This window comes from Portunus trituberculatus, chromosome 14 (assembly GCF_017591435.1).
Source record: "Portunus trituberculatus isolate SZX2019 chromosome 14, ASM1759143v1, whole genome shotgun sequence".
Classification (NCBI taxonomy): Eukaryota; Metazoa; Arthropoda; class Malacostraca; order Decapoda; family Portunidae; genus Portunus; species Portunus trituberculatus.
The window spans coordinates 9,239,184-9,263,866 of NC_059268.1; the positions used below are offsets into that span (position 1 = coordinate 9,239,184).

General features: G+C 42.4%; 1 protein-coding gene across 7 annotated transcripts in view; it reads left to right on the plus strand.

The window, feature by feature from the left end:
- LOC123503556 (disks large 1 tumor suppressor protein-like) overlaps positions 1–24,683 on the plus strand; it is a 610,283-nt gene that overhangs the window by 471,664 nt on the left and 113,936 nt on the right. For 6 of the 7 annotated variants that reach the window (XM_045253417.1, XM_045253421.1, XM_045253416.1 and 3 more), the window contains one exon: positions 21,292–21,327. The exons of the other annotated variant lie outside the window; for it this stretch is intronic. In XM_045253417.1, the coding sequence (XP_045109352.1) occupies positions 21,292–21,327 (36 nt within the window). The remainder of the gene's footprint in view (positions 1–21,291; positions 21,328–24,683) is intronic. 7 annotated transcript variants of the gene reach the window in all.

The following is a 24,683-nucleotide window of genomic DNA, read 5'->3' on the forward strand; positions in this document are numbered from 1 at the left end:
GTTATTTGTCTCTGTTTCCCTTCCACTGTCCAGTCATTCAATCATTCTACTTTATTGCATAGTTTTGCTATCTACGTTTCCCTCCTCCTTCCTCACCTATCCATCACTTCTTTCAGTTCATCATTCCTTCCCTCTTTCATCTCCTTGTATCATATTCTCTCTCTCTCTCTCTCTCTCTCTCTCTCTCTCTCTCTCTCTCTCTCTCTCTCTCTCGTCTCTCGTCTCTCGTCTCATTCATTCTCATTCATCCCTTTCCATTAGCAATTTTCCTACACCCCATCTCAGTTCGTTCACCTTTTATACCCCGCGTGGCTCCCACTTAGCTTTCTTCCATTCTCTTCGCCTCATTCGTCTCCCTCTTATCGCTCTTCTCTTTAGCAATTTTCGTTCACCCTTTCTTGGTTGCGTGTCAGGAAGGTGCTATCGGTAATAATAAGTGAAGCCTGGTCAAATACATTTCATTGAGGGAAGGGAAGGGATGGGAAGTAAATTTATACAACCCACCCTGGTAGGTAAATTAGGTAGCATTTGCATATCTTTATTGTGTGATGTACTCTCTCTCTCTCTCTCTCTCTCTCTCTCTCTCTCTCTCTCTCTCTCTCTCTCTCTCTCTCTCTCTCTCTCTCTCTCTCTCTCTCTCTCTCTCTCTCTCTCTCTCTCTCAACAGTCTTTGGTTGACTGTTAGGATAAGAATGTATTTTTTTCCAATGTGGGCGTTTTCCTCTTCTAAACTGTCCTTGGTTTACTTCCTTGTGTTGGATTAGAATCGTGGAAATGAGGGAGCAGTGCGATGAGGAGGTTCAGGATTATTGCATTGTAGTATATTCTCTCGGGTTTAAATTCCAGGTCATAATTTCCCCTAGGAAGACCAATATTCAAAACGTAGGAGGATATACTGTACTGCATTATCGTGAGTTTACCATTACCTTTTTCACTGACTTATTTACCTGTTCTTTATTATATAGTAGACTTCAACATAAAACTTGTAGCAGATTGGGAGAGGAAGAGAGGAAGGGTGAGGAGTGTCAGGAGAGAGTGAAGCACGTTCGTTGTTGCGCTCAAGTCTGCATTTGCTGGAGTGGCGAGTCCCTTGTCAACAGCAGCAGTTCCTTCTAATTACTGCAAGCAAGGGGAAGGCGTTGTGCTGAAGGTGTTTGCTTAGCCATGTCACTTGCCGTTCTCTATTCAATCTATATTTTTGTTCACTATTTTCGCCCTCCCATTAATCTCCCGTGCGTGCGATGGAAAAATTTTAAGTCTTCTCTCGCATCTGCTCTCATAACCGTAACTTCACCGTCGATGTAGCAGCTCCGGGATACGCCACCAATTACCGCGCCATCGTACGTAGGAAGATGCTGCACAACACATGAATGGCAATTATGAGTCTCTCTCTCTCTCTCTCTCTCTCTCTCTCTCTCTCTCTCTCTCTCTCTCTCTCTCTCTCTCTCTCTCTCTCTCTCTCTCTCTCTCTCTCTCTCTCTCTCTCTCTCTCTCTCATTTCAACATTTATCACCTGCCGCTCATGTGTTACAGATTCTCGCTTGTATACTTCAGTTAGCCAAACTATCAATGGTGTTAATTTTAGGTACGAGTTTTGCCGTTTCCTCTCACTGTACTGTTATGCTGTCACAAGTTGCTCCTTCAATGCATTGCTTTTGTTTGTGGTTGTTTGTGGTTTTGTTTTTGTATGATTGCATCTTCTTTGTGTTAGGGATTTAATTCTCCTAGTCGTATTTTACGATTTGTTTCATATTACAAACTTTCCCTTCGTGGTTTTGCAAACGCTGCCTCAGAATGAAGGCATTGAAGCTGCCAGGCTACTCGTCACCACCACCAGCGCCATCAAAGACCTAAAACTCAATTGAACGTCATTGAAATGACTGCTCTCAGTGACCGCCAGCTCGTGATCGTTCGTAACCGAGAGAGAGAGAGAGAGAGAGAGAGAGAGAGAGAGAGAGAGAGAGAGCATGAGTGTAGTCTAGTTCCCTGGCCATTATTTGATCAGCATACAACTGGCTGTTGTCCTTCAGAGAAATACGAGTATTCCCGGGAAGGATCTCCGGCGGAACAGCAGTACAGTAGCCTAGCTGTACTACGCCTGGTCCCAGGCTGTGCGTGTGCGTAGTGCTGCTTGCTAATCCCAAAAATAACAAGAGTCTATGAGTATTTCCAGCTAATAACTTTCCTATACTCTAACGAGTCACGTGATATATGTTCCATGATTATTCTTGTGTACATAGACAACTCACGTTCACCTTTCATGACACAGCAGCACGCGTCTCACGGCATCCATAGTGTCCATCCATGCATCCGGTGTCCTCTACAACACGCCTTGCCGTTTACCGAGCTACACGTCGTAAAGACACAACGATGCGTCTGCATGAAGTAATTGAAAGTAAACAAAGATGTTGTCTCCATTCATAGTGAGCGTGATCGCGTGTACAAAGCTTCTCATGAACTACTTTGCACAATTTAGTTCAGTGTTTAACCAAGAAGGCACTGCGGTTCTCTCTTCAAGTCGAGAGAGAGAGAGAGAGAGAGAGAGAGAGAGAGAGAGAGAGAGAGAGAATATACTCTTGTAGACAGATAGACAGACGGATAGGTAGACAGGTAGACAAACAGAAACCCACCCTCAACCAGGTCCTCCTTCCACGAACCCGAGTCTTGCCCTGTCTCGACCAGCTTGGCCCAGTCCTCTCTCTCCCCTTTCCCGCCCGCCCAGCCACAACCCCTGGACATCACAGACTGCTGTATTCCCTCGTGTCCCGCCACGCCTCCCGCCCTGGCTGCAGTTCCGTTACTTCATGCATAATGTATTGAGAGAGCCTGGTTCCCAAAATTCAACATTACGGATGATTTGTTGTGCCAATCACCATGCAGGGAAATAACCACTTTTTCCTCGCCATTACTTGTTCAGGAGTCTGCTAATTTTGTCTTTCTTTGGTATATATTTTCTTTCTTCTTTTGTCTCTTTTAAAATTTCTTCTACTTGTTCTTTTATTTTTCGTTTCTTTATATTATATTTGCAATGTTTCGAGAAGGAATATCATTATGCTAATTCATATCTACTTTTTAACATTTAATGATATTTACTTTCTTCCCCTTAAGGTATTAATGCATATGATATCGTGCACTTTTTCTCCAGCCCACCATTTCCTTTTATTACTCATCTGTAACTTCTGTCGTACTTGCTGCATGAGAACTGCTTTTCCTTCAGGCTACAGCATTTGACAGACAGGCCCCACAGCTCCTCCCTCTCCTCTTAACAAACAACTAACTTCCCGCAGAGATGAAACACTCCGCTTAACTTCCTGCCTTTCTCATTCCCAGAATCACACAGGAAAAATAAGTCATCAAGTGTTCCATCACACGCAACGCTCTATCTTTAATAACACCAAGACGTCTCCACCAAGAAGAATAAAAAGCTGTTCCTTCTTTTCAATCTGAATTATGAATAAGTAAATATTGAATCAACAGATAACGAGAAAATCTTGCCTTTCCGATTATTACGTCACTGAAATCAACAAAGCATCCGAACTTTCAACAGGATACTTTTCCGAGGCAGTAAATGTTATAGTCTTTTCTTGGTCTGGTGACTTGCACATACATACATGCTTACATACATACATAAATACTATCATTAATAGATATGTACCACTACTGTCCAGATGTATCAGATGTTCACTTTTATTTTCTACGTATTATTTTCCATCGAAATATGTTAAGAATGAAGTTTTATCCCTAATTTCCTTTTGTTTCCTTGCATGTCATCATTTGAAGATAATACTGCGAGGCGCTGTGCGTGAGAAGGAAATGGAATAGGCAACAAGTTAGTTTAGTTCCCACATCGAAAGATCTTGAAACAGTCACTTTGTATTCAGGGATAATAAACGTTAGATTCTTTATCTTCTTTCGTGATAAAATTACATTTCACTGAAAATAAGTATTTCCTTGTAAACCATGTGCTTGGGATTTAAGTTTCCATATTTTTCTTAGTCTTTTATTACTGTTCTTCTGAATCCTTGTTCCTACACAAGAGCCAAATACGAGTAGCTACTGTAAGGACCATTTTGTTAACGTGTAGGCTGACAACGCGTCAATCTGGTCCTGAAGTCAGGGGTTGACAAGAAACAGGAAACACTGGGAGATCCCACTATATATTACTGACTTAACACAGCATCCCAACCACCAGACTCCACTCCCAGTTTGCTTAGTGTGATCCTTAGGTTAGCTTATATTCGGCTGTTCGGGCCTCTACGTAATCAGGCGTGACTTCAGTACATGAGTTTCCAGAATATTGCATCAAGGAGCTGTCAAGATGATTCTCATATATCACAGGTGATTGTTCCCTTTACTTGTCTCACGTGCGCGCAAACACACACACACACACACACACACACACACACACACACACACACACACACACACACACACACACACACACACAGATAGATAGAAAAAACAAATCAAGCCTCACAACCAGCGCAGGTGAAGCGAGACAGGGAGTTAAACCAGATTCATGACAAGAGATTAAATTATTTGCAGCACCGCCATCACCACCACTGCCATCAATACTTTTCCCTAGCATATCAAAGTTCTTCTATATGCGTGTGACGAGTCCCCTCATTCCATTGCCTTAATTAATGTAAGAATATCTAATCTAATGCATATCGATGAGATTCCGCTAAGGTTCGTCGACCTTTGCCCCGCCAACCGAAACTTATGGTTTGCCCCACTGATGGAAACATGGCGCGACCCTACTCGAAGCCTTACGCAGGCGTAGCAGCAGTGGCAGCAACAACAACCTTAATAATAGTAGTAGTAGTAGTAGTAGTAGTAGTAGAAGTAGAAGTAGTAGTAGTAGTAGTAGTAGTAGTAGTAGTAGTAGTAGTAGAGGAAGTAATGTAATTTTGTCAAGGTAAATAGTAAATTGCATTATCTTAAATAAAGGGCGCGTTCTTGCAAGCCTCAAAGAAGGCAATTAGTAACTGGAAGGGAAGGAGGAGGAGCGTCTAGGAGGAAGAAAAGAAAAGCAGCAAGCAGGCAGGCGGAGGCAGATGATGATGACAAGAGGCTCGCGGGTCCTTTACTGGGAGGCCTGGAGGCGACCCTCGGCCTGCAGCACAAAGAGACATTAGGTATATTGTGTGGGTCTCATCCTTCCTCCTGCCCTGACTCCCGCCCCCATTAGACCCGTGCATTTAATACAAGAGTTGCCTGCGTGCCTTCTTTGTGCGTCTCTTTTTCTTTCTTTCGTTTTCTTTGTCATGATGAGAAATATGAACACGAGCAGGAAAGGCAGTTCCTCTTCCTTCTCTTACGGCTGCAGATCACAGGAACCATCACTAGATTGCCTGGATGCCAATCAGAAGGACTCCAGTTTTGTGGATTGATTCCAGTTTAGCACTGGCGAGACGTGTGTGTGTGTGTGTGTGTGTGTGTGTGTGTGTGTCGCCAAGTCTATTTTATTTTACCAGATCTTTACCATACACATAGTAATAATCAAATTTAGACTGAACCACTAACCAAAATATTTCACTTTTTTTCATTTTCTTGTGTGTTTTTTTTTCGTCCATCATACCACGCCTAGTGATCATAGATAGCATTGAAGAACAAAACATTTAGCATCCATAAAAACTGAAGGTGAATTATGCTGCTTGTACCTGCATATTCAGTTCATATTTCTGCCGTAAACCTTCAGACCCTTAATGTTGCAGAATGTTAAAACAGTTCCAGAGAGGTACGTGAAACATCCGATAATTTCCTCCCTCCTTTTTTTCCACGGGAAGGTTCAAGCTGCTCTCGCATTCTGCTTCTTTCAAACGATGTGTATGAATGCCTGGCTGATCTTTCCAACCCTGTGCTGAGAGAGAGAGAGAGAGAGAGAGAGAGAGAGAGAGAGAGAGAGAGAGAGAGAGAGAGGGAGAGAAGTTGAGAAATTCCTCTGAAAAAAAAAAAATCCTGATAAAAAATGATGACTCGTCTCGTCTCATGTGACACTAAGCCACGTACCTCATTATCGGCTCCGTGTCTCTGCACTAATGTGTGTCGCGTCTTGGAAACTTCTCAAAAAAAAATATGTCCTTTTCCTCCGCTGTCTCCTGCTCCCCTTCCTCTTTCTCATCTTTTCGTCTTCTATTCCTCTTACTTACCTCGTGCTTGGACTCTTCTTCATGTTCTCTTCAAATTTCTCTTCTTTCTCATTTCGTAATTAACTCCTCCTCCTCCTCCTCCTCCTCCTCCTCCTCCTCCTCCTCCTCCTCCTCCTCCTCCTCCTCTTCCTCTTTGACCCTCACTATCCTTCACCCTTTTCCTTTAGATTAGTATTCCTTATCACAAACATCCTCGTAATTGTCTATTAGTCCATTCCTCCTCCTCCTCCTCCTCCTCCTCCTCCTCCTCCATAACTTCCACTTGATGACTTAACTAGCCTCCGTCATCACACCTCACGCTATGGACAGCTTCTCTCCTTGCGTTAAGTGATGCTAACGCCTTACTGAGAGAGAGAGAGAGAGAGAGAGAGAGAGAGAGAGAGAGAGAGAGAGAGAGAGAGAGAGAGAGAGAGAGAGAGAGAGAGAGAGAGAGAGAGAGAGAAGGGGGGACGGTCCACCTCTTCTTGCTAAGTGGAAAAGAGGTAATACACTTAAGCATATTTTAGACAATTACAAGGAAAGAGAGCAAGAGACATGGAGCGTAAGAGAAGCAGCAGCATTAGTGTCTTTAGAGAATAAGTAGTACAGTCTGCCGCCGCCTGAGGGAGCAGCGAGCAGCCCAGTCACGGTTCCTTAGAAAACGTAAAGAGGCGTAACTTCCATTGAGTTTTAGCAGAAACTTTTTTCCGAGTCACTTTTATCCCTAAAGCCATCTTACCCCAAGAGGAAATTCCATCCTTCTGGCTGAAACATCACGTCTCTGTTCCCTCCCTTGCCTTCTCTCTCGCCTGTAAACCTTTTCTTGCACCATGAACAACGCCAGACTTAACAGCTACCGTAACCAAAGCCTTCCCTCGCGTCGACACCTGGCCTTAACCAGTCATACCAAATCTTCGTTAAAACCCCGCAGAATTTACCGTCTCTGTTTTGTAATTTGAACACGAGCTTAACTGCTAAACTGCTGAACTGCTGAAGTGCTGGCCTCAAGTCTGTAATGTTAACTAGCTTTAATAGAAGTTTCCTCAAATTCCAACGACGTAATTTAGCTTCTAGACGTGCCAACTCGAGGCTGCTTTACCTGTTTCCTGACCTTTGCACTCCGTCTGCCTCGGGGCCCAAGACGCTACTGCTTTCTCCAGTTTCTCCACAAGTTACGGAAGGGCAGCAACAATGAGGCCGGTACAGGAGGGAAAATCGAAAGCGACAAGTTAAAGGAAGACAAATTAAACGATAAGCAGAGCAAGTGAAGCAAACGAATCTCTCAAACAAGAAAGTGAGATTGTAGCGACTTGAATAACGGACCTAAACAATAATGTGATTTTTCTCTAGGAGTTTGTCTTCACTGCTAAAGGCGTGATTGCGTTATTGTGTATATTGTGTTTGTCGTGTTTGTCTGCTCCGCTCCGCCCTCATCAGCCAGCCTCACCTTGCCTGCCACTTTCGGTTTCCACTCTATACCTGTTTGTCCACCACTGTCTCTCTCTCTTTCTTTTCCTCCACTCAGCGACCAGTGACCAACATAAATACGAGGTTACGGTCCATTCGTTGCCAGCCATTCCTCTTTCTTCCACCTCTCCCTCTCATTCAGCCCCTCTCAACCCTTTTTTTCCCTCACTTTCCCCTCTCACTTTGCACTCACCACTTTTTTCACCCTCATTTTTCCCTCTCACCTTTCAACCACTTTCCACTATGACCACTAACATTCCTTCTATTTTTTTGGTCGAGCTCTGCACCCTCCAGCCCTTTTCCTCCTCCAACTTTTCCCTCTCTCTCAATCCCAGCACCAACCCTCCTACTTTCCCCTCACAATCTAGACCCCTTGCCCCATTATTCCCTCTCATTCTAAACTCATTCTCTTACTTTCCCATTTTTTCAACACCTACCAGGCCTCTTTCTGACTCTCAACCAGTAGTCCTCTGTCTATGCACCCATCAACCTCCCCCACTTCCTCTCGTTTTTTCCTTCTCACCCAGCGCCCATCATAGCACCTTCGCCTCACTCCACCTCTAGCGCCGCAACTCCGGTAATAGCAATAAGCTGCGAGGATTCAAGAGAAAGAGCGGTGGGAATGAAAACGTGTGGAGAAATTAAAATGCGTTTCAGTGAGCCGGAGATGCAGGCGAGGAAGCCAAGTTAAGACGGGAATGATGGAGGAAGTAATGGAGATGGAAGCGGGTTAGTGGGAAAAAATAGGGAGCAGAGAAAGAGAACATGATTGATATGAAAGGGAGGGAAGGAAGGAATAGAGGGACATTAGCCATATTGAACACAGTTGTCATTAAGTTGTGACAGAGAGAGAGAGAGAGAGAGAGAGAGAGAGAGAGAGAGAGAGAGAGAGAGAGAGAGAGAGAGAGAGAGAGAGAGAGAGAGAGAGAGAGAGAGAGAGAGAGAGAGAGAGAGAGAGAGAGAGAGAGAGAGAGAGAGAGAGGGAGAGAGTTTAGGGGGGAGGGAATGGCCTTAAGTGAAAGCTGGTCTGAGTGACTTACCGCGAACTGGCTTAGACCACAACCGGTGAGAGGACGAGAAAAAAAATAATAAAATAAACATGACATTTTTTTTTTTTTCTTATTTATTTATTTATTTATTTATTTTCATTTATTTATTTTTTTCATGGGAGGGAAAACAACTGCCTTTCCTGAGCACGTATACCTGTGACCTTCATTTCCTCCTCCTCGTCCACCTCCTCCTCCTCCTCCTCCTCCTCCTCCTCCTCCTCCTCCTCCTCCTCCTCCTCCTCCTCCTCCTCCTCCTCCTCCTCCTCCTCCTCCTCCTCCTCCTCCTCCTCCTCCTCCTCCTCCTCCTCCTCCTCCTCCTCCTCCTTGTCCCTTCTCCCCCACTCATTTTTCCATTCACCCCTAAATGTCACAGGCGAAGCTTAAAAACCCCTGAACTGAAGAGCACTTACTCCGTGGAATTCCTTACCTTGTCACCTCGCGGAGACTGACTTGGAATACTGAGCAGGACCAGCAGGACTTAATGCCTTATTTCAGGGTGTCAAGAGAGTACAAGAGAACCTTAATTACTGCCACTCTCCACTCCTCGAGGTTTGAATTCGCAGCCACTCTATACCTGACGCAATCCCAAAACTATACCTGTGTTTTTTGTTTATGTCACACGCTCGGCACATTACCATATCACTGAGCATTTATTCCATCGCCTGCTGTTACCATCATGATTATTGGTCTTCTGATAACTGTGTGCCGTTTCCCCTCCGCTGTCTCGCTATATGGGACTGTCCTGGCGTTGAATATTTATTTTGTTCAGCTGGCTAGTGTAACTTTCAATGATATATTTTTAAACTTCCCGTATTTACTTTTTCTCCTTCTTGTGGCTCTAAGAAAAGGAAAATGATGACAAATCTGAATAAAAAACTGACTCACACTTTTTCTTTCATCATTTTCTATAGTTTTAAGAAATTAGAAAAAATTAGTGGACCGTTTTTCCATATTTGTGTTTCCTAGCTTCATCCTCAAAAGGGTTCCTAGCGAGTGGGCTTTGAGATAGGAGGTACGCCAAAAAGTATCCCCTTTAGCCCAAAAATTCCCGTGAAAAAGCCCACATGGTATAAATAAAAAAGAAAGTAGTTATGGTAAAAGCGCAAAGGACTTCCTATCTTCATCCTGTTCGCTAAACTCATTTTTGACATGAACGTAAGTGAATCACTCTTAATGAAATGCAGCCTAAGGAAGATGAATGTCAGGCAAAGAAAATGGTTTAATGTACTAGAGCTTGAGAGAGAGAGAGAGAGAGAGAGAGAGAGAGAGAGAGAGAGAGAGAGAGAGAGAGAGAGAGAGAGAGAGAGAGAGAGAGAGAGAGAGAATGAGAAAGAAAGAGAATAATAAAGAAAAGGGAAAGGAACAAGAGAGGATAGAAGGGAGGAAACATCTGGCTGGCTTTTGGCAGTAGGGAGGTGATGGGGAGCCGGGATGGAGTGGCAGGGATGGCGACGTGTGGCGGGGATGAGCTGGCAGATTGAGAGAGAGAGAGAGAGAGAGAGAGAGAGAGAGAGAGAGAGAGAGAGAGAGAGAGAGAGAGAGAGAGAGAGAGAGAGAGAGAGAGAGTGTGTGTGTGTGTGTGTGTGTGTGTGTGTGTGTGTGTGTGTGTGTGTGTGTGTGTGTGTGTGTGTTCCAAATGAAAGATAGAAATAAAAAGACCACAGGAAAATATCCGCACAGTTTTAAAGTAGTGTTGTAAAAGTTAATGAAACTGAGCACACACACACACTCTCTCTCTCTCTCTCTCTCTCTCTCTCTCTCTCTCTCTCTCTCTCTCTCTCTCTCTCTCTCTCTCTCTCTCTCTCTCTCTCTCTCTCTCTCTCTCTCTCTCTCTCTCTCTCTCTCTCTCTCTCTCTCTCTCTCTCTCTCTCTCTCTCTCTCTCTCTCTCTCTCTCTCTCTCTCTCTCTCTCTCTCATCTTCTTTCCTGTCCATCCACTCCACTTCTTCTCACGGTCGCCTCCAGCAAAGTAAATTTCGTTGCGATTTAAGGTAAATGTATCGATCTTCCTTTCTCTTTCATTTAGTCTTCATGAAATACCGAAGCGAAAAAAAAGGATGGAAAAGATGATGAAAGAAGCTAGTGAAGGATATAGAGGACAGATGGGATGCCGAAGGAAAGATACCGTGATAAAAGAGTGAAGGATGAAAAAAAATATTGGAAAGAAGAGGACATAAAAAAAGAAAGAGGAGGAGGAGGGAAGGATAGATAGGAAAGTGATATTAATGGGAAATAATGATGGAAGAGGGATAACGTAAGGTGAGGAGTAGAAAGCTGGTATTAAAGAAGGATGTGATGAAGGGATTCGTTCGAGATGAAATGAGATCGTGCAAGGAAGGAAGTTGTTGCCAAGTTACGCTCCAAGTCGAGCTGGGAAAGTTTAATTGTTTCTAATATCTGATACCTGATGGCGGTCGTTGCCTTGTATCGTGGCCATTATTCGTGTTGTTATCCGTGTTATTCCTGCATGTCGGGGAGCGAAGGAAAGGGAAGAAAGAAAAATATACAGAAGGTTTAGTATAGCTTCCATCTTATGAGTTTTTCTTTCTTTTGTTGATATTATGGAGATTTTCAGGACAGGAGGATATTTTTTTTTCTACTATCCTCTTTTGGGACTGTTGGGACTGGCATTTTCAGGGGCCTTTTGTCTCCTGCCGTTTTGTTGTCCTTGGCCAGAATCACTCACTTAAAAATAAAAATAAGATAGAATTAAATCTTCACAAATTCGCGTATCTTCAACACTTTGTCTATATCATTCCACCACATTACAGTGAGTTGCTGTCTTTCCTTACCTTCGTCAGCCATGCGTACTGTTCAGTCCACCCTAACTAAAGTTCCTATCTCGTCTCTACATCGTCCTGTTGTATTTACCTTCTCTTATCTTTCGTAGGTTGGCGTTCCCTTGTTTACTGTAGCTCTGAACACAGTAACGTCACTCAATCATCATGAAATGTCTGCTCACGTTGGAGATACTGTATATATCTTTAATATCCTACACAAAATCCTGTATACTAATTGCAGTCTGGTGGAAGCAAATTGGTGCGTCTCTTTGGATAACAGTCTCGTACGTGACCCATAATGACAAATGTATTTCAGCCACGTAACATAAATTTACTGAGTATTAATATGAGCTCAACGAAGTATGATGAAAGACGCTAAAATGTTTAAAAAATTCCGTCACTGTGTTTGATACCAGTAGCCTCTCTCGAAACTATTCTAAACTCGAACGAAGCTGTTTTATTACGCCTGAAAAGAAGTCACAGCAGTCAAAGAATCATATGTAAAATCGCGTGTGGACCTTAATACCTTTGTTTTATAAACGCGGGAAGGGCTTGCGAAGAAAGGCTAACTCACTCGTGCTCCGCTTCATGTGATGACAAGTAAATGCTGCCAGACTAGGAAAACGCGAATGTGAGTCAATTATTGGAAGAAAAAAAAAACTTGGGGATTCTATCTGCGCTGATATGATATTGGCAAAGGATTATACTGGACGGTTCATCAATTGCTGCTGCGTCGCATTCAGGCTCGCTATTCCAGATCCACGACAGCTGGAAATACCTCCAGTACTCAGAAAAAATTTTTAAAAAAACTGCAGTGTATGTGATGACCTCCACTTCTCATTTCCGAGTTTTTAGTAACCTACGTATTGTCACGGAAGAAGCTAATTTATGATTTATGAATTGTTGAGTTTAGATCCTGAAGGGTTTTATGCGTATGTATTTTGTTTGGCAATATCAAGTGCGCTTCTGTCGGTGTTTGTCGTGGTTTTTATCCAACGTTACAGTCTGGTGGGAGATCAATTTGCTTTTTTTTCACATTTCCACACATCTGCTGAAGAATTGGTCGACTCCTTTTGACTTTTTCCATTTTTATTTAACTTACGTATATTGATTAATCTTTTTACTTCTTTACAACAGGACCATCAGGTGGTGATGGAAGAAATGCTGATAATAAAACACGTTTATTAGCACAGTTGAATCATTCCCAGTGCCATGAAGTGCTTTCGTGACATTTACTGCATTTCACTTTCATTACACACTGGGAAACCTTAGTAAATCATGATAGATAAGTGTGAATATACCACGGGTTAAAGAAGAAAAGTATGCACATATATATGAAAAAATTTGCTTTATATGCCTCAATCGGAAGATGGTGATTGTGAGGAGGACGAATGTTGGAGGTGGTGGTAGAGGAGATAGTGGTGGTGGTGGAGGAACGAAGACAAAGGAGACTGAGTCGTAATAGAAGTCTAATTAAGGGTTAGGGTTGTAATGATGATGTCGAATGGCAATGGAGCGATGCTGGTGAGATGAGTAAAGAGCACTGAGAGAATAAGTCATAATAGACGGGCGGGATAACTCTTGTGGTGAAGATAGCGAGGGAAATAATGATGGCTCAGTGATCGTCTTTCTCCTCGTCCTCATCCGTCACCTACGTCCTCTCGTCTTCCCTGTCTTCTTATTCTTTCTCTCAGCCTTACCGAAACACGCCGCTGTCATTATTGTGCTGACTTAAGTCCTTCAGAAGAGAATAAAGAAATTACTTCCTCTACTTTCCTTCACTCAACTTCGCGTCAAGTTGTCCATTAAGGAAAGTTTAAGGAGATTATTATTTGGGTTCGTCTCTTTTTGATGTATTCCTTCATCGCGTACCCGTGTGGAGATAGATGGATAGATACATAGATACAGAGAGAGAGAGAGAGAGAGAGAGAGAGAGAGAGAAACCACACTAAACACTACTTGTGGCACAAAATGTGGTTTCCATTGCATGAGAGAAAACTAAAAAGTAAAAGCATAATTTGAAAGCCTCTTGAAAGAACTGCGGCTGCGGCCAAGACCACTCGAGGTATTATTTGCGAAAGTTCACGAATGCCTCGAATGTTTGTTGAAATGAACTATGGAGAGAGAGAGAGAGAGAGAGAGAGAGAGAGAGAGAGAGAGAGAGAGAGAGAGAGAGAGAGAGTAGCAGTATCTAATAGAGTATTAATTCATAGTAGTAGTAACAGTAGTAATAGTAGCAGCAGCAACAAAACAACAACAGCAACAACAACAACAACAACAACATAAACAGCAGCAGGAGCTGTAGCAGTGGCAGCACCAGCAGTAGTGACATAAACAATAATGAGCAAGCCTCTCGGCGGTCCCTGAATGTGGGTCTCAGTGGAGCAGATGTGAAGAAAGATAAGTCTTAAGAAACAGAACAAAGGCTGGTACACGGTGTTGACTGGAGAGGACTGGTGTTGACACAGCGTCTTGGATGCTCAGTTATAGGGATGTCGCCTCCTCCATTCCAGGAAAAGAAAAATGGGGCAGAAGATGGACCAGTAAGAGGACTGGACAGATTGTTCTAGAGGGGTACGCTGTCTTTCTCGCCACAGTGGAGGAACACACCCTGCCTTCACCCTACACAGAGAATAAAAACGGCGTTGAACAAACAACATTTCTTTATAGAATATTACCCATCATGCAAATTCGTGTCATGAACAGAGGAAAATTTTAGATTTTGTTGAATATATGAATAAATCTTATTCGTTACATAGAATGCGTGACCCAACTGTGATGACAGGGAAGGACGAGAGTTAGCGCAGCAGGATTGTGACAGTGTTGGAGGACACGTGTGAAAGGCTAAGGAAAAAGGAGGACGTGTGGGGGCCATAGAAATGGAAAACAAGGGATTGCCGTACAGACAGTGTACACTGCAGGGTGGAGGAAGGAAGGCGCGTACTTGGACAGGAACCTCACCCTCTATCTCTGAGGGCGAGGAACGGGCGGCCTACAACGAGGCACTGAGAAAAATATTATCTGTGAAAACACAGAAATTGCATTTTACTTTGGACCGCAACACCCCTCCCGCCCACCCGCCGAGCCATCCACTCCTTTCCACATTCACACGCGCGCGCGCACACACACACACACACACACACACACACACACACACACACACACACACACACACACACACACACACACACACACGATAAAACGGTAAGGAAACGGAAGAAATATCACCGTAGAAAGCAGTCGACGCCCATTTTAAGTCAGCCGTCGCTTAGGGCGGTTTTCACTGGTCAGAGGCGAACAAAAGGCAAAAATTCTTTCACAATTATTCAGACCCGAGATGTGTTGCCACTGAATTTGCACTGTTGGGACGTTCCTGCTCTTAAAATTCCAATGAATGTTGAAGCCCGAAGCGATCTGGTCTACGAGGGAGTAAAAACCTTACCGTGTGCTGATGGAAAAAAAGAAGGAAATAAAAAAGAAAGAGGAACCCTGTATCTCAGAGGTCCTGTCAATCACAAACTGCCTTCAAAGCTTACGCGCCAACTCAATTTTTTCATCCGTCCACAGCGTTCCAGCTCGTCACAGGCCTCTCGTTCCTCTCTCACCTGTGAATGTTATATTCCTCCACACCTCTCATACTTCCTCCCTCGGTCAAAAGATAATAACAATAATCTCTCACCATATGCCTCATAACCCATCTCTGAATTTTGGATGCAGAATAATTGCGTCATTAACTTTTTTTTATTTGTCCTTTTCATTTGTGAAATATACAGTACCAATATGCGGAAGACGAGAAAAAAGAAAAAAAATGTTGTCACATGCACACACACGAGAGAGAGAGAGAGAGAGAGAGAGAGAGAGATACTACATTCTGATACGCTATTCCATAACTTCAAAAATTAACTCTTAATACATTCAAATTAGATTGTTTTGTCCTGCGCTGTTCAGAATTGCTTCTATAACATACTAGTAGAGCGTCTATATTGGCATGCTACGAATTAGAATCATCACACACACACACACACACACACACACACACACACACACACACACACACACACGAGAATATGATAGCGAGAATTTCATCATATACCAATTGGATATTGCGACAAAGAAACAAATGGAACGGGTATGCACTACGATGCTATTTAAAAAGTATCCCGATGAAAAAGGGAGGATGATAATTTAAGGGAACGACTGTGGTGTTTGACGTCTGTTATTATGGAGGCGTGGTTCTGCAGCCAATGGTTCACTTCGATGCTGGCACTGTATACCATCCATCATATGCGTCACGGACATCCAGGAGTCTACCTTCAAGATCTTTCCATTGAGATGCATCGTATATTGTTATTTTCTACAGAGATCCGCACCTGAAACTGATACTGTAGTTAAGAAAAGAATTGAAAGTACAAAAATATTAAAATCTTTCGAAAATGTAAGGTACTTCTTCAATTTACAAGATTTTTTTTTTTCGAAAATGACAAGCCAAGTTACTTTCTTTCAGTCCTCTTGTAACTACCTTAAAGGCAGGAGTTAACCTTTGTTATGCCGCTAAAGTTTGCGTGTTCCTGTGACCAGCAAAGGTGTATCTACGCAGCATTGACTCACCACTGTCATGTATGAAACACCGCAAAATACAGCCACTTCCTGCGAACAGTTACCCCTTCAACCCTTCCTATCACACATTCTGCGGCATTAACAAAATTTCCATAATAATTCACTGTAAAACATCAGAAGCACTTGCATGACAAAGATGATCATCACTACATAATATTTGCCCTCCATAAAGGAATCTTGAACATGTTTTCCTAAAGAAGTTTTTTGTCAATTTTACCGAAATTATATTGGATAAACTACATCATCTAGTAGCAGAGCGATATGATTACCTGACAAGTGGAGCGGAATGTTAGCAGGCAAGACCGAGGCTGTTTATCTTCAATGGTAGAGCACAAGTATGTTTTGACGTCTTTATTGCATCGCCTCTCACTCATTCCCGCCATTACGACGCACCACGCGAGTTCCGACCAGAGGCTTCACCAACGCTAACAAGAAAGGTTTATTGAGGAGAGCTGAAGACGCACGTTTCCTCGGCTATTATCATTTTTCTCGATTCTCGCTTATCAGAGTTAATCTTTCCCTGGCTGGCTGTTAAAACGGTAAAGGAAGCACCATCTCGTTCCTTTTGATGATCATATATCTGACTTTTAACGAAGCCCTTGTGTTGAACGAGTGATGTATAATATAGGATGTGTAGCACAACTTCTGGCGTATTTACACAGTCCTATCGTTATCATTAGAGTAAGCGTTTCCAAGAATGTTACAAGAGTATAAAATGTGTGTATTTTTGAAGAGATATTCAAGTATTCTTTCCTGATGTAACAGCATGTGTGTTGCGGGAGTGTGAGAGTGAAAGTGCAAAGGGTGAATGTTGCTAGTGGCGTTTCATAAACATTTCAACAGTTAATCGCTACCTTCACTCTTTTGTGCCTTTCACCTGTACATACACGCTGAAACTGTCTTTTCTACTATTCGTCCTTCCCATGACTTGAACTGTTTCAAGCGAAGTGTATCAAGATATTTATGAAACTTAACTAACCATTCAGTTTTCTTTTTCTTTCTTCCTTTTTACTTTACATTTTTCTATTAACTTTCATAGAGGGAAAAGTTGAGCGGGCATTTCTTTCCCATTTCCGTCCCTGCGCTCGTTTCCTTCACACATAACAAGAATGATAGTTTTGTATGATATGTTAGCATTGTTGTTTTCCGTATTTGTAATGTTTACTCGTTTATAATTTGACCTCGAATGCGACAGGCGGTGCTCTATATCCCACAGCTATAACCTTTTTCCGTGGCTGTGAGAGCTTTTTTCAGTAAATGGATACGCGGGAAACCTGGGAGAGAGAGAATCTGTCGTAATTGAGGGTCACGATTAGCTCTGTCTCAGGTTAAGGAAGGGGAGGCCACTTAATAATGGTAGAGAAAAGAAGGACCAAGAGAAAATTACATTGAGAGATGAGACTAACCACGTAGTGATGGTAAAGGAAGAAAGGACTATAGCAGAACATTACAACAAGAGATGAGATATACAGTTTTATTGATGTGGTCGATGAAAGATAAGTTAAAATGGTTGATATTCATTTTGTTGTGTGCGACATAACGTCCTTCCTCGCACATAACCATTCATTGTCCTAATTCTGTTTTAAGGGAAGATTTTTGATAATTGACGTAGTGCGAATAATGATTAAAGTGACAGTCTTATAACTTGAGAACAGCATTTTATTTTCATCCATTTTCTTTATTTATTACTTATTTTTCTTTTAAGGATTAAGATTCGTTCATGTCGTGGGTGTTAATTTCTAGTGGTCATATATCATTACCGGTCCTCATGTAGCGCACAGAACCCACGCCTGCACCAACAATTTATTGCAAACTCTAATGCTGGAAGTTGTTATTGCTATTAAACAATTATTAATGCAAAACGCTAACGAGAAATACCTCCTTTTTTCCATGTGCATGTGTTATTCATAAAGTATGCTAATATTTTTTTTTTTATGCAGGGATATAAGTATTGGTTCCAGAGTATCAACTTAATAATGTCCTTTTTTTCCGTGTGTAGTGGAAGCAATGTTTACGACCTTCATTTAAGGAGGATCAGGGGGGGGTTAGGGGATAGTATTGTGGAAATATACGTTTAATATCAGCAGCATCCGACGTGTAGCTCTTTGCCACCATTCTCTGCCGAGCTCTGTGCACTTCTTCCCCGACCCACATCCGAAAATCTATTTAAAGTTGTGTGTCTGATCTATGGGCGGGCTGCCACGCGCGCTCCCCGACTGCTTCTCGTTCCCGCTGAGTGAGCCCCGGACACCTTCTACTGTACTGTTATAGGTGTGTCCCTCTACTCTACATCGTGTGTAAGTGTACTATTATTTGCATTACATCGAAAGGAGGAAATCAAATGTTAGTATTCAAGTGTCTGGCAGCTGACTGTTTCAACACCACCACTGATTCACTCGTAAGCACCGCCTGACCGATAACTGTTACGCTCTGACACTAAGGACAAAGAAGTGATGATGATTATAATTTACTACGTATAGCGAATGAAACCTTTTGTGCAGATGGTGACGGCTGTGGTTATACGAGCACTATAGTTTTATCAACGAGATCCGTCTTATTAGACAGCATACTGTACTGAATTTAATGTTTACGAAGAGTTATCTCCATGCATTTAAATTATAATGGTAAAACTCATTTCATCTCATTATTTAGAAATAACAAACTGAGTTCAGTTTAACATCTCGCCAAGACATTTGCAGCAATCACGGAAAGTTATAGGATTTATTAGACTTTATTTCGCTGGGTGTATAGGACGGGTGGCTCCATGTACGCAATGTTTTGAATACAAACAGTAACAGGAGTCATGGGTGTCATATAGGTCAAGCTGTACATATGTCATCAATAGAGATATTTTGTGTCACCTTCGTAAATACAATACCATTTATTCATTATTTTTTCGAAAGATTGAGATCAAAACTCTCAAAATATAAGATTATTCACACTTTTAACATATCAAATGCAGGGAGGCAGTGACGTAGTGGATAAGGTGTGAGCGTGGGATCAGGCAGACATCCACGCGTAGGTTCGAGTCCCACCACGTACCACCTTGAAACGATGCCATTTGTCGAGTGGTTTAAAGTTACAAGTTGCCATGATACCCAGGTTCATATAGGTGGTTAAGCCAAAGATGCCCTTACTATAAGTAAAATTGCCTGTGCTACTAATGGGTAGAAGCTGAACAGCACTTCCTATACATACTCTATATATATATATATATATATATATATATATATATATATATATATATATATATATATATATATATATATATATATATATATATATATATATATATATATATATATATATACCAATTAGTAAACGATGTAATAAAGAAAAGAAAAGAAATGTCAAAGAAAAAGAAGAAACTGTCAGGAAAATTACTTGGTTTGGGAGGGTGATGATGATACCCTGAAAATAGATTAACTTGAGCTAAACAATGGAGATGGATGGGCCACGCAGGACTGTCATTCTCACGAGAGCCACACGCCTCTTGCACACTTCAATCTGCCTCCTTCACTGTGCTCCGTCGGGCGGCTCATCCTCCTCCTCCGGTGCGTCGCGTCTTGCTCTTTCCTTGAAGACGCGCGGGTGGCAGTTGGTGTTCTCGATGACGGCGGGGACAGGGCGTGAGTACCGGCACCAGGGTGAGGGTGTGAGTAGCGGGGGCAGGGTGGAGAGGTAGGCTCAGGCACCCAGCCATGCTATCAGTAGGTACCAGAAGCGTCAGCCAATCCCTTCCCAGCTTATTTCTCCTCCTCCTCTTCCTTCTCCTCCTCGACAGTCAAGGTCACCGCTCTGTTCCCACATACTCACGCCAAATCTTTATTACATCATATAATTTTGCGGACGTAACGTAACGTGATGAAAATGTTACGTGATATTGTGAATCGACATTGAATACACCTGTCTTTCTGCCCTGCTTCACCTGGAAAAGTCTGGTAAATGTTGCCTAATGAAATTCACATACAAGTTTTGTAAAGGAGCTGATTCTCATTTTCTCTTGATTATGAAATGTTATGTTTTGCTACATGAAAGTTCGACAGTCTTACTTGTTTGTTTCTTTGATGAAGGAAATTCATTATGAAATTTTATAAAATTTAAACTACTACTACTACTACTACTACTACTACTACTACTACTACTACTACTACTACTACTACTACTACTACTACTACTACTACTACTACTACTACTGCTGCTGCTGCTGCTGCTGCTGCTGCTGCTGCTACTGCTACTGCTACTCCTACTACTACTACAGCAAGACCTATACATGCTACCACGACCTTTCACGTTCCGCCTTTCCCTCCACACACAAGGCACCAAGACCCTGAGGCAGGATTTCCACTCCAATGTTGCTCGCTCACTGATCCACGCCCGCTGTCACCTTCGAATGATTTGGACGAAAGTTTCTCGCTTTCTCTGCTGATGACAGTGGCACATAAAAGATGTTTTCAACTCTTCGCACAAGTTCCGTTTATTATTTATCTCTCTCTCTCTCTCTCTCTCTCTCTCTCTCTCTCTCTCTCTCTCTCTCTCTCTCTCTCTCTCTCTCTCTCTCTCTCTCTCTCTCTCGCACATGGCAATCAGTTACGTATTTTCGAAAGGGCCAGATATTTTTTTTCATTTATTTTTTTTCAATTTTTTTCTGAGTATTTTTCTTCATTTTGGGCACATCAAAAGTCCATCCTTCCTTCATTTCTTCCTTCCTTCCTTCCGCACATTGACTTCCGGACTCTTGCGACACTTTCTACGTCCTCTTGTCTCCTCCTCCTCGGTCCTGTTTCTCTCTTTCTTCCTGAATTTCACTGACTCGCTTTTCCATTTCCTCTTGCTTTATATTTTCCTTCAATCTCACGGCTCTCCTTGTCGCCCACTTTCCGGCGCTTTCCTCCTCCCTCGCTCCATCCTTCATTTCTTTTCCTTTTTCTATCTTTACTTCTTTTCTTCTCTCCATTGTTTTTTTTCTGTTTTTCCTTTTATCCTTTCCAGTTCTCTTCCCTCCCTCCATCTATTCTCCTCCACCTCCTCGGTTTACTGCTCCTCTTCCTCCTCTTACTACTCCTCCTCCTCCTCCTCCTCCTCCTCCTCCTCCAGAGCTACAGATTTACCATGAACTTCGCTGATCTAGAGAGAGAGAGAGAGAGAGAGAGAGAGTGTGTGTGTGTGTGTGTGTGTGTGTGTGTGTGTATGACGTAGATTCCCTTTAAAATTTGAATACGTGCAATCTCTTTTTTTTTTGTTTCAGACAAATGGCAGCTGGCAGGAAAAAGACCATTCTCAGGTAACTTTTGTTTTGTAGTTTGGCATTGAAGCTTTTCTTTTTTCTTTTCTTTTTCTTTTTTTTTTTTTTCTTTTGGCCTCTTTTTTCTCTGTATTATTGCTTTGACTCATCCGAACGAGCCTGGATTGATGTGTTGTCGTATTGTGTATTTTCTTTTCCTTTTTTAATCTCCATTTTAACACGTATGACGTATCACTTTTTTTTTTTTTTTTTAGCACGTATTTACATACATTTGGAATTCACGCCTAGTTTAATTTAGCATGGCGTCTTTGTTTGTGTGTGTCTGTAAAGTAACCGAACGCATCTCTCTCTCTCTCTCTCTCTCTCTCTCTCTCTCTCTCTCTCTCTCTCTCTCTCTCTCTCTCTCTCTCAACTTTAGTATTTTTTATCGGTAAATTTCTTCTTCGTCTTTCTAAGAGAGTAATTTCTCAAGCGTCTCATTTGTCTTTCCTTACATGACGTTGCCCTCTTTTTACCGCTCTTCCTCCGGAGGCTGTGACGAGCTGTAAAGAAATGAGAGAGAGAGAGAGAGAGAGAGAGAGAGAGAGATGGAGTATAATAACAGTAGTATGATGTAAGTTATGGCAGACATTTGTGTAACAGCATCAATATACGCCCTTGCTTATCGAGGCGTGGCGAAACTGATGGCTGGTGGCGGTAACGAGATGGAGGGCGGTGTGGTGAAGCGGCACATGGGAAGGAGAGGGAGGAGAAGAGGGAAGAGGGAAGAAAGGAGAGGAGAGGAGAGGGGAGGAAAAGAGAAGAGAGGAGAGGAGAGGAGAGAGAAACCTAACTTACCTAATGTAACGGAAGGAGATGGTGGGCAGTATTAAATCAGCAGAAGAGAGAGGAGCAAAGTAGGGAGACACCTAACCTAACCTAACCTCACGAGATGGTATGAGGTGTGGTGCTGAATAGATGAAGGAAGAGAAGAGAGAAGAAAGACAAGGACAGGTGAAGAAAGAGGAGAGAAAGTGGCCTTGTATGATGTGTTTGCGTCGCAGGTAAACAACTTTATGATGTCAGCAGTTGAGATAGTGGATATTTTCTCCTCTCTCTCTCTCTCTCTCTCTCTCTCTCTCTCTCTCTCTCTCTCTCTCTCTCTCTCTCTCTCTCTCTCTCTCTCTCTCTCTCTCTCCATTTTACAACAGAGAGGACAGGAAAAAGAAAGGAGAGCGATGCACTACGTCATACAACTCACATAGGAGACAAACAAGCACGTAGCATTAATTCTTAAGTAATAGTACCTAGTGAGACAGTAACCAGTTATTCCGTGTTTCTCTTTTCCTTCCTCTCTTTCCAATTTCAAACATTTTTTTTACGTTGTCGTCCCTCCCTCGACTGTTGAAGCGTAAGTCTTGACAGAGGTGCCGGAAATCTACCTCAGAGACCATGAATAGAAGAAAATTTGAGTGGGTTCCACTGCACAAGGGAAGGCAGTGGAGAGGAGGGTGCGTGGGGTGCTCCTGCCTGCCTGAGAGTGTGCGGTAAGGCGTAAATGTTGTGTAGGAGTGTATTTGCTGTATTTTCCCTCGTGTTCCGAAATACTACAACCCAGTGCTATACGTGTGTTGAAGGAGAGGATGGCTGTGTCGGTGTGTGTAGGTGTGTATGCTGGTGAAGCTGTGAGGGAGGGACAGTTGATCAATGAGAGGAAGAGATGGATAAAAGGAAGAGAGGAAGGAAGTAAACAAGATAAGTGACGATTAGTGACATCCCTCTGACTGTATACCATTTTTTATTTATTGAAGGTTGTTTTCCGTAAATAATGCAACACGAAACGAGCGGAGACGGAAGTAATTAAAGAGAGAGAGAGAGAGAGAGAGAGAGAGAGAGAGTGTGTGTGTGTGTAATTCTCTCTCTCTCTCTCTCTCTCTCTCTCTCTCTCTCTCTCTCTCTCTCTCTCTCTCTCTCTCTCTCTCTCTACTCTCCTTTCCTTTTGGTAGTGGGAAGGTTGACTAGTCCAGCCGATCCTTTCGTCTCCTGTTTATCCCATCCTTCACTGCAGGGAATTTTACGAAGGACCAGAGAAAAGCGACGTCTAAACTGGGGCAAGTCACTCCGTTGAGACGTGAAGAATCCTTGTGATAACAATAATATGATCCGTGGTGGAGCAGACTCAACTCGCTGACGGGGAAAGACCGGTGAAACAAAATGAGGTCAGATAGTAGAGAATGGATATACGTATTGGTTTGTTGGGAATGTTTTGTAACCAATAAAAGAAGACATCTAAGTTTTCTATGTCATATTGTTAGTAACGGAGAGCATTACTAGTGAATATGTAGACAAATATGGAGGTTAGATTAAAAGGAGGGAGATATATAGACTAGAGAGAGAGAGAGAGAGATTGACTGATCGGTTATTTGATTGACAGACAGACTAGCTGACTAATAAATTGATAGATGTATATTATCAAGAGCATCATTGTCAAGTAATTCTACGTATCAAATTTCCCTTCATTTCCTTTAGTTCCCCATATACGATCTTGTTTATTTCTTGGCAGTAATTCGGGAGTTTACTTACATGCAAATAGAGTCGGACGCTGCACCATTTAGCCTCCCAACGCTGCACTGCTTTAAGTTTACCAAACGTCCCGGCAGCAGGTGTTCGGGTCGGGGACTATGCTAACTAACTGAGAGCGGGCAAGACTCCTTCAGACATATTGCAGTACTTTGGATACGTAGAAATGTAACACAGTTATTTTCTTTCATTCTTCATTCTCAAGAAGGCAATGCGCAGGTTGTAGAATCGTTAAAACTGTTAGTATTGATTGTTACGTTAAAGTGATTCTGTTTATGGACCATTCTTCACGGTTTTCCGATCACGAGTACTTTCCTTCCCCGACCCTTTAACAGGATGCAGGGAGCACGAAATGGAATATTCGGAAATGTATAGAACCAAGGGAGTTGAGGGGATGGGATGTGAAGTGCGGAGGTAGACAGGCTTCGTGACATTGCTCTCACTGCTGGGTGTGAGATGGGTCGGTCTTTTTGCCTTTTATTATTATTATTATTATTATTATTATTATTATTATTATTATTATTATTGTTATCATCATCATCATCATTACTGTCAACATAACTTTCATGAGTACAATATTTGCTTTTTAAATTTCAAGAGCGAAGGATTCATTATCGGAAATACGCGTGCATAGACAGACACACAAAGATGAACCCAAACACACACACAAAGGAAGAACAACAGCACTAGTAACAACAACAACAACAACAACAACAACAACAACAACAACAACAACAACAACAACAACTACTACTACTACTACTACTACTACTACTACTACTACTACTACTACTACTACTACTACTACTACTACTACTACTACTACTACTACTACT